The sequence below is a fragment of the Jaculus jaculus genome, chromosome 15, assembly GCF_020740685.1.
Source record: "Jaculus jaculus isolate mJacJac1 chromosome 15, mJacJac1.mat.Y.cur, whole genome shotgun sequence".
NCBI lineage: Eukaryota > Metazoa > Chordata > Mammalia > Rodentia > Dipodidae > Jaculus > Jaculus jaculus.
The window spans coordinates 20,855,155-20,868,401 of record NC_059116.1 but is presented as its reverse complement, the minus strand read 5'-3'; the positions used below and the strand labels follow the sequence as shown (position 1 = coordinate 20,868,401).

The following is a 13,247-nucleotide window of genomic DNA, read 5'->3' as shown; positions in this document are numbered from 1 at the left end:
TAGTGAATTCCAGGTCAGCCTGGGTTAGAGTGAGACCCTACTTTGAAAATCAAAGCAAGCAAACAAAAAACTAGGGACTGGGGGCTGGAGAGATGGCTTAGCGGTTAAGCGCTTGCCTGTGCAGCCTAAGGACCCCGGTTCGAGGCTCGGTTCCCCAGGTCCCACGTTAGCCAGATGCACAAGGGGGCGCACGCGTCTGGAGTTCGTTTGCAGAGGCTGGAGGCCCTGGCGCGCCCATCCTCTCTCTCTTCCTCTATCTGTCTTTCTCTCTGTGTCTGTCGCTCTCAAATAAATAAATAAATAAATAAAAAAAAAAACTAGGGACTGCATGACTATTATTTTAGGATCTACTATAGGAAAAGAAGTTTTCTGGCATTTTCATTCTAGTAGGATGATTTATCTCTATGAGTGAAATGCGCGCTCTCTCTCTCTCTGTTGAGATTAACCATCTAAATTTGCTTCAGCCTACAAAAATAACTCTATAGGACCAATGCCTACCCCTTGTCCTTGCCTTTTTTGTTGCTGGCTATTGAACCCAGGATCCTGTGCATACTAAAATCAAATGGTAACCACTTGCCAACACACTGAAGTATTTCCTACTTGCTTGCAATGGCCTAAAGAAGGCCAGCACATAGCAGCTGCTGGTGTCCTATGTGAGTCCTCTTCAGTGGTCAAAGCCTGGCCTCCTGGGGTGGGGCGAAGAGTTTAGTGGTAGCTATGGGTTTAGCACCTACTACTCCAGCAACACCCCTCCTCCTAAAAAAGACTGGCAATCTACACATTGTTTATATACATATTTAGGAGGGAGTACTTTCGAGGTAGGGTCTCACTCTAGCCCAGGCTAACCTGGAACTCACTATGGAGTCTCAAAAGCTGAACTCAATCTCATAGTGATCTTCCTATCTCTGCCTCCCAGTGCTGGGATTAACGGCATGCACCACCACGCCTGGTTTACATTGCTTGTATTTTGCTTCTCATCCAAACACTAAACTTAACCAAGATATACTAAACATACAAATTTTCTATTACATATTTTGCATCAATGTAGTTCACTATTTACTCATTTAGTAGGGTCTCACTCTGGTCCAGGCTGACCTGGAATTCACTGTGTAGTCTCAGGGTGGCCTCGAATTCATGGCGATCCTCCTACCACTGCCTCCCAAGCGTTGGGATTAAAGGCATATGCCACTATACCCAGCTTATTTTGGATTTTTAAAAGCATTTTTATTTATTTGTTGAGAGAGAGAATGAATGAATGAATACAAGCACACCAGGGCCTCAGAGGCTACGAACAAACTCCAGATGCATGCGCCACCTTGTGCATCTGGCTTATGTGGGTCCAGGGGAATTGAACCTGGGTCCTTTGGCTTTGCAGGTAAGCACCTTAACCACTAAGGCATCTCTCCAGCCCTCCACTTGGGTTTTGTTTCACTGTTAAGCTGACCCTTTTATCATTATGAAATGTCCCTTTTTAAAAATAGTTTTTATTTGCAAGCAAAGAGGGATAGAGAGAAGGGAGAAGAGAGAGGGAGACACAGAGAGAGAGACAGAGATTGTACATGACAGAGCCTCCAGCTACTGTAAACAACTCCAGGCACATGCACCACTGCTTTACATGGGCACACTCTAGGAAACTGAACTTAGGCTTTGCAGGCAAGTGCCTTAACCGCTGAACCATTTCTCCAGTCTGAAATGTCATTTTCTTTCCTCTAGTACGATTTCTATTTTATTATTATTTTTATTTGAGGGGGCAGGGAGAGAGAAGGAATGGGTGTACCAGGGCCTCTAGCCACTGCAAACAAACTCCAGATGCATGTGCCATCTGGTTTCATGTGGATACTGGGGAATCAAACCTGGGTCCTTTGGCTTTGCAGGCAAGTGCTTTAACTGTTAAGCCATCTCTCCAGCACTCTAGTAGTATTTCTTGTCATAAAGTCCACTGCTACAAAGGTTTTCTTTTGGTTAGCATTTTGTGTACTGCATCTTTTCCCACTCTCTTAATTTTAATCATTTTGTATTTCTTATATTTGAAGTATTTTTTCTTACCAACAGTACTATAGCACTTACATATATTTATCTAAAACTGATCTGATCTCTGTCTTAACTGCAATGTTTAGTGCACTTAATATGGTGTGATTAAGCAAGCATTTCTCATTATTCCATTTTACTGTTGTTTTGTTTTTTCCTTTTTGTATGTGTGTTTTTGTGCTATGGATCAAACCCAAGGCTTTGTGGAGGGAACTGAGCTCCCTGGCCGGCTACGCCTCAACCTTCTCCTGGCTTTGTCTTTTTTTCTTTCACTGTGGCTCCTTCGTTTCTTGAGTCCTGCCCTCTAGATCTTGCATTTGGAACTTGTCCCTTGTATTTTTGCTATGAATGCTCTCCCTGAATGTTAGGCTATCTTTTAACAGCTGAGGAAGTGCAAGCTTTCAGCTGGGGAGATGACTCAGCAGGGAAAATGCTTGCCTGCAGAGCCTGCCGGCTAGTGCTCAATTCTCCCGGAACCCACACAAGGCCAGATGCACAAACCAGCGCGAGCATCTGGAATGCTTTTGCAGTGGCAAGAGGCTGTGGCATGCCCATTCTTTTTCTCTCTCTCTCAAGTAAATATGTTAAAAAGAGAGAAAGAAGAGGATTGCTGTGAGTTTCAGGTAAGCCTAACATTCAGGGAGAGCAAGTGAGCAAGAGTAAGTGAGATACTAACTAGAAAAAAAAAAAAAAAAGAGGGTTGGAGAGATGGCTGAGTGGTTAAAGGTGCTTATTTACAAAGCCTGACAGTCCAGGTTCAATCCCCTAGTACCTATATAATGCCAGATACACAAAATGGTCATGTTATCTGGAGTTCATTTGCAGTGGCAAGAGGCCCTTGGTACAGCCCATCTCCTCTTATCCTCCCCCCCTTACAAATAAGTTAATCAAAATAAATAAGTAAAAGAAAGCAGGGCGCAGGCCTTTAATCCCAGCACTCAGGAGGCAGAGGTAGGAGGACTGCCATGAGTTCAAGGCCACCCTGAGACTACGTAGTTAATTCCAGGTCAGCCTGGGCTAGAGTGAGACTTACCTCAAAAAACAAACAAAAAAAAAAAAAAAAAGAAAGAAAGAAAATGAAGGCAGGAAAAAGAAACGCAAGCTTACCTGGATACGGTACTCTCCCCTTTGTTACCAGTTCTGTCTGGAGAATTCCAAATGACCAGACGTCCGACTTTATTGTAAATCGACCATACAGTGCAGCCTCAGGAGCTGTCCATTTGATTGGAAACTTTGCACCTAAAACAACAGTTAAATCTTAAAAGTTTCTTGAAAAATCCACTTGGCTAAATATAAGCAATGTAACTACTGTATATGTTGTGTCAAAGTCTTCAAACAGAAGACACATGGTGGAAAATTCCATTTTTTTAATATTTTATTTTTATTTATTTATTTGAGAGAGAGAGAGAGAGATACAGAAATAGGCAATTATAGAGAAAGAGAGACAGAATGGGTGCTCCAAGGCCTCCAGCCACTGCAAAGGAACTCCAGATGCCTCCCTGTGCATCTGGCTTACATGGGTTCTAGGGAATCAAACCTAGGTCCCTTGGCTTTGCAGGCAAGTGCCTTAACCTCTAAGTCATCCCTCCGCCCCCCCACCCTTTTCTTTTGAGGTAGGGTTTCACTCTAGCCCAGGCTGACTGGAATTCACTATGTAATCTTAGGGTGGCCTTGAACTCATGGTGATCCTCCTACTTCTGCCTCCCAAGTGCTAGGATTAAACACATGTGCCACCATGCCTGGCTTTATTTAATTTTTTAATTTCATTTCACATTTTTAATTTTATTTTGAAGCAGGGTCTCACTATAGTCCAGGCATTAACCTGGCATTCACACTCTCTGGTCCAGGCTGGTCTTACATGGTCATACTCTTACCTCAACCTCCTCAAAAATTCTTTAACTTTTAAAATTTCATATTAAAATAAATCAGTTATTGTATTAAATAGTTGTTGGTATGAACAGAAAAAAAACAGAAGTAGAGATTTTAGGAGGCAAAAAATACAGATTATAGGGGGTTGTGGAGAGGCTCAGCAGTTAAAGAATTGCTTGCAAAGCCAGCTGGCCTGGGCTCAAGTCCCAAGCTACCCACGTCAGGTAGATAGGAAAGTGGTATATGTGTCTGGTGCTCCTTTGCAACAGCAAAGAAACTTTGGTGTGCACATATACACATGCAAACAAGTCAAATATTTAATTTACTTATCTGGAGAGAAAAAGAGAGAGAACGAACTCACCAGGACCTCCTGCCACTCACTACAAAAGAACTCAACACATGTGCCACTTTGTGCATCTTGCTTTACATGGGTAACTGGGGAATAGAACTCGGGCTGTCATGTTTTGCAAGCAAGTGCCCTTAGCTGCTGAGCCACCTCTCCAGCCCTATGTATTTATAAGATAGGATCCCATGCACAGCAGGCTGGCCTTGAACTGGCTATGTAACCAAGAATATCTTGACTCTTCTGATTCTTCTACCTATACTTTCTAAGTGCTAAGATTACAGTCGTGTGCCTAAAATCTACAGCTCTGGGTACATTCTGGCATCCAGTAGCTGTAATTACCTACAGATGCTGAAGGCATACCATGTTGAATTCTACTAGCTAATGATTTTCGCTTGTAATCTTTTTTTTATTATGTCTTTTGGACATATATAAAATGTTTTTTTTTTCTTTTGTTTTTTTTCTATGGTAGGGTCTCACTCTAGTCTAGAGGCCTGGAATTCACTACATGGTCTCAGGATGGCCTCAAACGCATGCAATCCTCTTACCTCTGCCTCCTGGGCGCTGGGTTTAAAGGCATGTGCCACTACCCTTGGCTATTTGCTATCACGTTTGAAAACAACTTTATTACTGTTTTTTTCAGGTACTTGCACACTGGTTTCCATTATGCTGCGCTAGTTTAGACTCCCACCAGCAGGAGATGAAGGGTCCTTTTTACCCGCATCCGCACCACCATTTGTCATCAGTTTTTCTTTTGGGGGGGGGTTCAAGCTAGAGTCTCACTCTAGTCCAGGCTGACCTGGAATTCACTATGGAGTCTCAGGGTGGCCTTTAACTCACAGCAACCCTCCTACCTCTGCCCCCCAAGTGCTGGGATTAAAAGTTTGCACCAACATGCCTGACTGTCATCAGTTTTCTTAATAATGGCCATTCTGACTAGGGTACGATGGTATCTAAAAGTGGTTTTAATTTGCACTTCCCTGATGACTAGAAATGCTGAACATTTTTTGTTGTTGGTGGTTGTGGTGGTTTGATTCAGGTGTCCCCCATAAGCTTAGGTATACCGAATGCTAGGTTCCTAGCTGATGGAGATTTGGGAATTAATGCCTCCTGGAGGCACTGTATTGTTGGGGGCGGGCTTACGGGTATTATAGCCAGTCTCCCCATGCCAGTGTTTGGCACACACTCCTGTTGCTATTGTCCACCTTATGTTGGCCAGGGGGTGATGTCCACCCTCTGCTCATGCCATCGTTTTCCCCTGCCATCGTGGAGCTTCCCATCGAGCCTGTAAGCCAAAATAAATCTCTTTTTTTCCCAGAAGCTGCTCTTGGTTGGGTGATTTCTACCAGCAATGTGAACCGCACTGCAACAGTGGTGTTTTGGTTTGCCTTTTCAAGATAGGGCCTCTAGCCCAGGTCAGCCTGGAATTCACTCTGTAGTCTCAGGTTGGCCTCAAACTCACAGTGATCCCCCTACCTCTGTCCCTTGAGTGCTGGGACTAAAGGCATGTGCCACCAGGCCTTCCCAAAAACATGGTTTTCGTTAAGTTTACATACTTAAGTTAGTAAGATTATAGGTGATATATATGTATATTAGAAGTTATTTATTTATTGGCTTATCAAGGTAGAGTCTCACTCTAGCCCAGGCTGACCTGGAATTCACTATGTAGTATCTCTTTAAAAAACAAAAATTGTTATTTATTTATTTGAGAGAGAGAGAGAGAGAGAGAGAGAGAGAGAGAAGAGAATGGGCACTTAGGGCCTCCAGCAGCTGCAAATAAACTCCAAATGCATGCGCCTCCTTTTGCATCTGACTTACATGGGTCCTAGAGAGGCAAACTGGGATCCTTTGGTTTTGCAGGCAAACACCTTAAATGCTAAGCCATCTCTCCAGCCCTCACTATGTAGTCTCAGGGTGCACTTGAACTCACAACAATGCTCCTACCTATGCCTCCAAAGTGCTGGCTTTATTTGAAGTTATTTATATATGGCATATAATAAGATCAAATTTTACTTGCCACAAACAATCACAAGAGATTTCATTAAAATACCAGCAGTTAAATGAATGCTCAGAAACTTATAGGAAATGATTACAGAAATGTATTCTACCCGGAAGTAATGGCATGAAGGGAGGACAGTTCCCAAGAAGTGGAATTGAGGGTTTTAGCAATACTGATTATTTAGGACCACCTGACTATTGAGAGAGAGAGGAGGGGGGGAGGGAGAGAGGAATAAAGCAAGATATGTAGCCTAGAGTCTACCCAACAGGTGCCAGTAACAGTCCCCAAGTTGGGACAACCAAAAATGTCTCTGACCACTGCTACATATCTGAAGGGTGTGGAGATTGAGAACTTCAAATCTAAGGCAAGAGTTCAGTAACTTAGAAAGTTGACTAAAAGGGGGAATTTAGGGCCGGGGAGAGAGATGGCTTAGCAGTTAAGGTGCTTGCCTGCAAAGCCTAGGGACCCATATTTGACTCCCCAGATCCTACATAAGCCAGACACATAGGTGATGTATACGTGACATTGTGGAGGCCCTCACGTGCTCATTCTCTCTCTCTTATAAATATAAGATATATGAAATTTTATTTTATAAAAATAAAAATTTAAAAAGGGAGAATTTAGCCAGGCATGGTGGCACACACCTTTAATCCCAGCACTTGGGAGGCAGAGGTAGGAGGATCACTATGAGTTCAAGGCTACCCTGAGACTACATAGTAAATTCCAGGTCAACCTGGGCTAGAGTGGACCCTACCTCGGGGGTGGGGGGGGGGGAAGAATAAAAGAAAAAGGGAGAATTTAAAACATTATTTAAATTAAATTAAATTAAAGCATTATTTGAGGCTGAGGTGTTTGCTTCCCAAGCCTACCAACCCAAGTTCCACCTCTAGCACCACACAGAGTCACACACAGTGGTGCTAGCCCTGTGACTCCAACGCCTGCAACGATGAGAGGCAAAGCCAGGAGGATCCCGAAGCCCAGGAGCCAGCTAGTCTGGCCTTTCCAGAGGCAAAACAAGAAAGACCCTGTCTCCAAGAAGGTGAAAAAAGAGGACCAGCACCCAAGGCTATCCTCCGACTGCACACACACACACACACACACACACACACACACAGTCACATGCACACATATACAAATGCACACACACAAATACATAGAAATTTATTTGTTGACATCCTAAAAGCAGCAAAAGAGCAATTAACTTGCTATATTTATAATGCAAACAATGTTAAGTACTTCTCTGAAGAAAATGACTATCAAAAAACTAAAGTATTAATTGTATAGAATTTATGAATCAAATTTCTTCTGATTTCCTGAGGGAAACTAAAATTACTCATTCCATAAAACTCTTTTGTCTAAAAGAATGTAAAGTAAGAAAAAGGAGGAAACCAGTTTACAAGCACTTATGTGACAGTCATTCTACCTTGTCTTGCCGTGTATTCATTGTCTTCTATTAATCTTGCTAAGCCAAAATCTGCTATTTTGCATACGAGGTTTTCTCCTACAAGAATATTAGCAGCCCGAAGATCTCGGTGAATATAGTTCATTCTTTCAATATATGCCATACCATCAGCAATCTTGGAAACAAAATATAAAACACATGCAATATTGGTTATCATTAAATGGAATTGTTGAAAAATCAGGTATCTTAAAAAAAAAAAAGAAAGTAGTAACAGGCTAGTCTAAAAGATGATGAGACAAAACAGAAAATATTATAATAAAAAACGGATTGATGGGCTGGAGAGATGGCTTAGTGGTCAAGCACTTGCCTGTGAAGCCTAAGGACCCTGGTTTGAGGCTCGATTCCCCAGGACCCACGTTAGCCAGATGCACAAGGTGGCACATGCGTCTGGAGTTCGTTTGCAGTGGCTGGAGGCCCTGGCATGCCCATTCTCTCTCTATATATCTGTCTTTTTCTGTCTCTCTCTCTGTCACTCTCAAATAAGTAAATAAAACAAAAAATATTATTTAAAAAAAAAAAAACGGATTGAGCCAGGCATGGTCGCGCAGGTAGGAAAATCGCTGTGAATTCAAGGCCCCTGAGACTACATAGTGAATTCCAGGTCAGCCTGAGTACCATAAGACCCTACCTAAAAAAAAAAAAAAGAAAAGAAAAAAAAATTGAATTCAGCTTTCAAAAATCTGATACATCCCTAGTTCTGCCAGAAAAAGAAAAAAGAAATCACATATTTTGAGGCAAAGGCCTCACCACCATTACAAGCACAATTCTTAATGTCTTGTGTCAGTGGTAAAGGGCAGAGATTAGGTCATAGGATTATAGAGTCTCTGTACGCATAAGCCACTCTTTTGACAAACTACAGCTGGCAAGACAGATGTGGTTACAGCTTGCTGTTGTATGGCTTAAGAAGGAAAAGTAGATGTCACGTTTATAAGGGGTGTGAAAAGGAGTGGGAAAGGCCCAACAGATACCACGTGTGGCCCATGGAGCCTAAGCTTTTTATAAAGAAAGGGTTGTGACTGCCCTAACCGAACGCCTGAGAGCCTGTCTCACGTGTACAGGCCTTCATAGAGTTTCTCTCGATCATCAGGCTGGGGATGAGTGGACATTCATTGATAGGAAGTAGCACGTGTCTGAGACTAATGAAGGGCACTCTAAAGACCACCACACACCCCAGACACGATGCATCAAGGTAGGGTCTCACTCTAGACCAGGCTGACCTGGAATTCACTCTGAACTCTCAGGGTGGCCTTGAACTCACAGTGATCCTCCTACGGATTAAAGGCATGCGCCACCACACCCGACTAACTGCACAATGCCATCTTGATTCTTGTTGTACATTAGAATAAATACAACTTAGCATCTGCTTTCAAATCTAATATTCTCTTTGAAATAACATCCATTTTAAGTGCCTTACGTTCATCTACAATGGAAATGCAGACTATCTCTGTAGGAGCACTGCCTACAAGGCCATGTGTTACACACAGGCAGCGCGTGACTGGAGGCTGTACCGCTGGCTCGAGTGCTGGTGCCGCTGTGACGAAGTCACGTGAACGTTACATACGGCTAATGAAGTCTGCAGACACCGTCTTAGCTGTAACACTAGACAACACTGTACGATCCCCAGCATGTCTTCTTCTAAAATGTCACTATCTAACCTGTAATATTCTGGTAAGACTATTCTACATTTTATTTTACTTACTTATTTTATTGTATTTTTTTGAGGCAGAACTCTAGCCCAGGTTGATCTGGAACTCACTCTGTAGCCTAGGCTGTCCAACTCATGGTGATCCTCCTACCTCAGCCTCCCAAGCGCTAGGATTAAAAGCATGAATCACCACACCCAGCTTATATTCTACATTTTAAATGTATATGTGCAGTTCAAATTAACACATGTATATGCAAATACCTGAGCAGCCATATCGACCAGCTGTGGAAGCTTCAAGTATTTTCCATCTCCTTCCTTAAGAAAATCTAGCAAGCTTCCTATAAGAGAAAGCAAGACAGTCATGGAAAATTAAAATATTTTATTACAGTTGAAACTCTCTCCCACTCTGAAAAACCAATCACCAAACCGTAACATAAAACGTCTCAGCTTTGAACTTTTAATATTTTGGTATTTTAGAACTTCTTAGCATCCAGAAGAGAAGGCAAAATTGAAGTTTTGCAAACTTTTTTTTTTTATTTATTTTTGAGGTAGGGTCATACTCTACTCCAGGCTGGCTTCAAGCTCACAGTGATTCTCCCATCTCAGCCTCCTAAGTGCTGGGATTAAAGGCATGTGTCAGCATGGGTTTAAAAGGAAATAAGCAAGCATTTGACACAATGTCTCACACCATTTTGCTGGTACAGTCTACCAAGAAGCCATAAGGCAGAACGTATGATATGAATGTATGAATGAGTGCATGGAAGGCGTCTGTAAAGTATATGAAGAGCATCCGAGGAGAAAGAACCCCAACAGCCCCTCCATCACATGACAGCAGCCAGCTGTTTCATTTTATTGATGGACAACCCAGCCGAGCTCAGCTGCCTTGTTTATCAGGTGGATCAAAGAGAAGATCTACGGGCTCCTTCACTGGCAGACCCAACAGGCTGGAAGATGAGTGAGAAGCATTAAGGGGCTGGGTGTGGGCTAGGAACACAGGTGTGTATGGTGTGCTGTACTGAAGTTTTGTATTACAGTAATCCTGCTTCCATCTGTTTGCTACTTTCTAACCAAGTTTGAATTTATTAGATGAAAGGTGAGAATCTTTTTTATCTGAAACCTCCATTGCCCCTTTCTTTCTTTCTTTCTTTCTTTCTTTCTTTCTTTCTTTCTTTTTTTTTTTTTTGCTTGCAAAGCCTGAGGACTCTCCAGTACCCATGTAAGCCTGATGCACAAGGTGGCACATGTGTCTGGAGATCATCTGCAGTGGCTAGAGGCAACCATTATATATTTTTCTCTGCCTCTGTCTCTTTCAAATAAATAAATCCTCCTACCTCTGCCTCCCAAATGCTGGTAAATAAGTCTTTTTAAAAACAATTTTAGGGCTGGTGAGATGGCTTAGCAGTTAAACGCTTGCCTGTGAAGCCTAAGGACCCTGGTTTGAGGCTCGATTCCCCAGGACCCATGTTAGCCAGATGCACAAGGGGGTGCACGCGTCTGGAGGTCGTTTGCAGTGGCTGAAGGCCCTGGCACACCAATTCTCTCTCCCTCTGTCTCTTTCCCTCTCCCTGTTGCTCTCAAATAAATACATAACAATATTAAAAAAAAAAAAAAAGATTTTTAAAGGCCAGTCGTGGTGGCACACACCTTTAATCCCAGCATTTAGGAGGATCACCATGAGGCCATCATGAGAATACAGATTAAATTCCAGGCCAGCCTAGACTAGAGTGAGACCCTACTTCGGAAAACCAAATCAAAACATAACAAAAAAGGGAGATGGAGAGACGGCTTAGCCGTTAAGTGCTTGCCTGTGAAGCCTAAGGACCCCAGTTCAAGGCTCGATTCCCCAGGACCCACGTTAGCAGATGTACAAGGGGGCGCATGCATCTGGAGTTCATTTGCAGTGGCTGGAGGCCCTGGCATGCCCATTCTCCCTCCCTCCCTCTCTCCCTCCCTCTCCCTCTCTCTCTCTCTTTCTCTCTCTCTCTCTCAAATAAATAAATAAAAATAAACAAAATTTAAAAAAACATAACAAAAAAGATTTTTTTAAAAAAAGAGGTGGAAGGATACTAAAACCTTACATATGTTTAAGTCAGTCTGAATCACAATCCTGGGAAAATCACAACTAAGTTACAGGCAGCTAAGTGTTGGCTTGGTGGTTTGATACAGATGTCTCCCATAAACTCAGGTGTTCTGAATGCTAGGTTCCCAGCTGATGAAGATTTGGGAATTAACATCTCCTGAAGGAAGTGTATTGTTGGGGGTAGGCTTATGGGTGTTATAGCCAGTGTCCCCTTGCCAGTGTTTGGTGCACTCTCCTGTTACGATTGCCCACGCTCTGCTTATGCCATCGTGGAGCTTCCCCTCAAGCCTGTAAGACAAAATAAACCTCTTTTCCCCACAAGCTGTTCTTGGTCAGGTGATTTTTACCAGCAATGTGAACCTGACTGCAACAGAAATGTTGATAGCAAGGAGTGGTGTCATTTGCTGTTAGATACCTGACTGTGTGGCTTTGGCCTTTTGGAGCTGATTTTCAAGAGGAATGTGGACGGATTTGAAACTTTGGCCTAAGAGACACTTTGCAGTGCTGTAAGTACAGCTGGGTGGATTATTCTGATCAGAATTGCAAGCCTCACACCCTAACTAGCCCTGTTACTCGAGAGTGGTGAAGAATGGAGAAATTTCAGTTCACAATAGTGGAAAAGTGTTTATATGAAAATGAGACAAAGCAGATTTCCTTATAAAGTTACTTGTTTGCTTTAATGTTGCAGACAAAAATTCATCACTTTATTTCCCTAACAATTCCATTTCCTTTAGTCAAATCTACTTTCCAAACAGATTCTGCTACCAAAATCTATTTTTTCTTTTCTTTTTTTTTTTTTCTTTCTTTTAGGTAGAGTTTTACTCTAGCCCAGGCTGACCTGGAACTTGCTGTACTATCAGGGTGGTCTTGAACTCACAGCGATTCTCCTACCTCTGCCTCATGAGTGCTGGGATTAAAGGCGTGTGCCACCAAGCCCGGCCTTCAAAATTTATTTTTTAAGCTTTGTTACATTCTGGAGTTTGGGAACAACACTGTTCTATTAAACCAAGTATCACATTATCACATTTGCTTTTTTCCAATGTCTCTTAAACATCTTAAGTTAGGGCTTAATAAATGGCAAGCAGAGGATCTGAGTTTGGATCCCTGGAGCCCACATTAGGCCAGGCTGTGGTAGTACCTATGACCTCGGTGCTTGGGAGGCGGAGACAACAGAATCCCTAGGGCTTGCTGGCTAGCTAGACTAGCTAAATTGGTGAGCTCTGGGTCCAGAGAGATACCCTGTCTCCATCACTCAAGTGGAGAGTGATAGACGAGATACCTGACATGCACCACAAACACAAATATACACGTCACACAGAGAGGAAAAAAATCTGTTAGAAGGCCTCTACATCAACGGCCACACCACCCTGAACACGCCCAATCTCGTCTGATCTTGGAAGCTAAGCAGGGTTGGGCCTGGGTAGTACTGGGGTGGGAGAAAGCCCTATACAACAGAAACTTACATATGAAAACAGAATGAAGACACAAGAATTTACAACAAACTCAAAAATACAGTACATACGTTACCTTTGGACATAAATTCAGTGACAATGTAAATTGGCTCTTCAGAAACAACAGCATACAGCGGAACAAGCTTATCATGTCTTAACTTTTTCATTATCTGAGCTTCTTGAAGAAAAGCTTCGGGCATCATTGTACCTGGTTTGAGTGTTTTGATGGCCACCTTCGTAGTTCCATTCCATGTTCCTAGAGAAACGGTATCTGTTAGTCCCTTTGCTTATATTCCACAAACTTCAGTGACCAACAGGTGTCTTAAGTATTTAAATATATCACAAATTATGGTACTTTATTTATGGTTGA

The 13,247-nt window shown here is 42.6% G+C and overlaps 1 protein-coding gene across 3 annotated transcripts in view; it reads right to left on the bottom strand.

Annotated features, from left to right (window-relative positions):
- Yes1 (YES proto-oncogene 1, Src family tyrosine kinase) overlaps window positions 1-13,247 on the bottom strand; it is a 75,486-nt gene that overhangs the window by 3,615 nt on the left and 58,624 nt on the right. For all 3 annotated transcript variants that reach the window (XM_045134973.1, XM_045134974.1, XM_045134972.1), the window contains exons 8-11: window positions 12,954-13,133; window positions 9,608-9,684; window positions 7,663-7,816; window positions 3,136-3,267 (exon numbers count right to left, since the gene is read on the bottom strand). In XM_045134973.1, coding sequence (XP_044990908.1) covers window positions 3,136-3,267; window positions 7,663-7,816; window positions 9,608-9,684; window positions 12,954-13,133 — 543 coding nt within the window. The remainder of the gene's footprint in view (window positions 1-3,135; window positions 3,268-7,662; window positions 7,817-9,607; window positions 9,685-12,953; window positions 13,134-13,247) is intronic.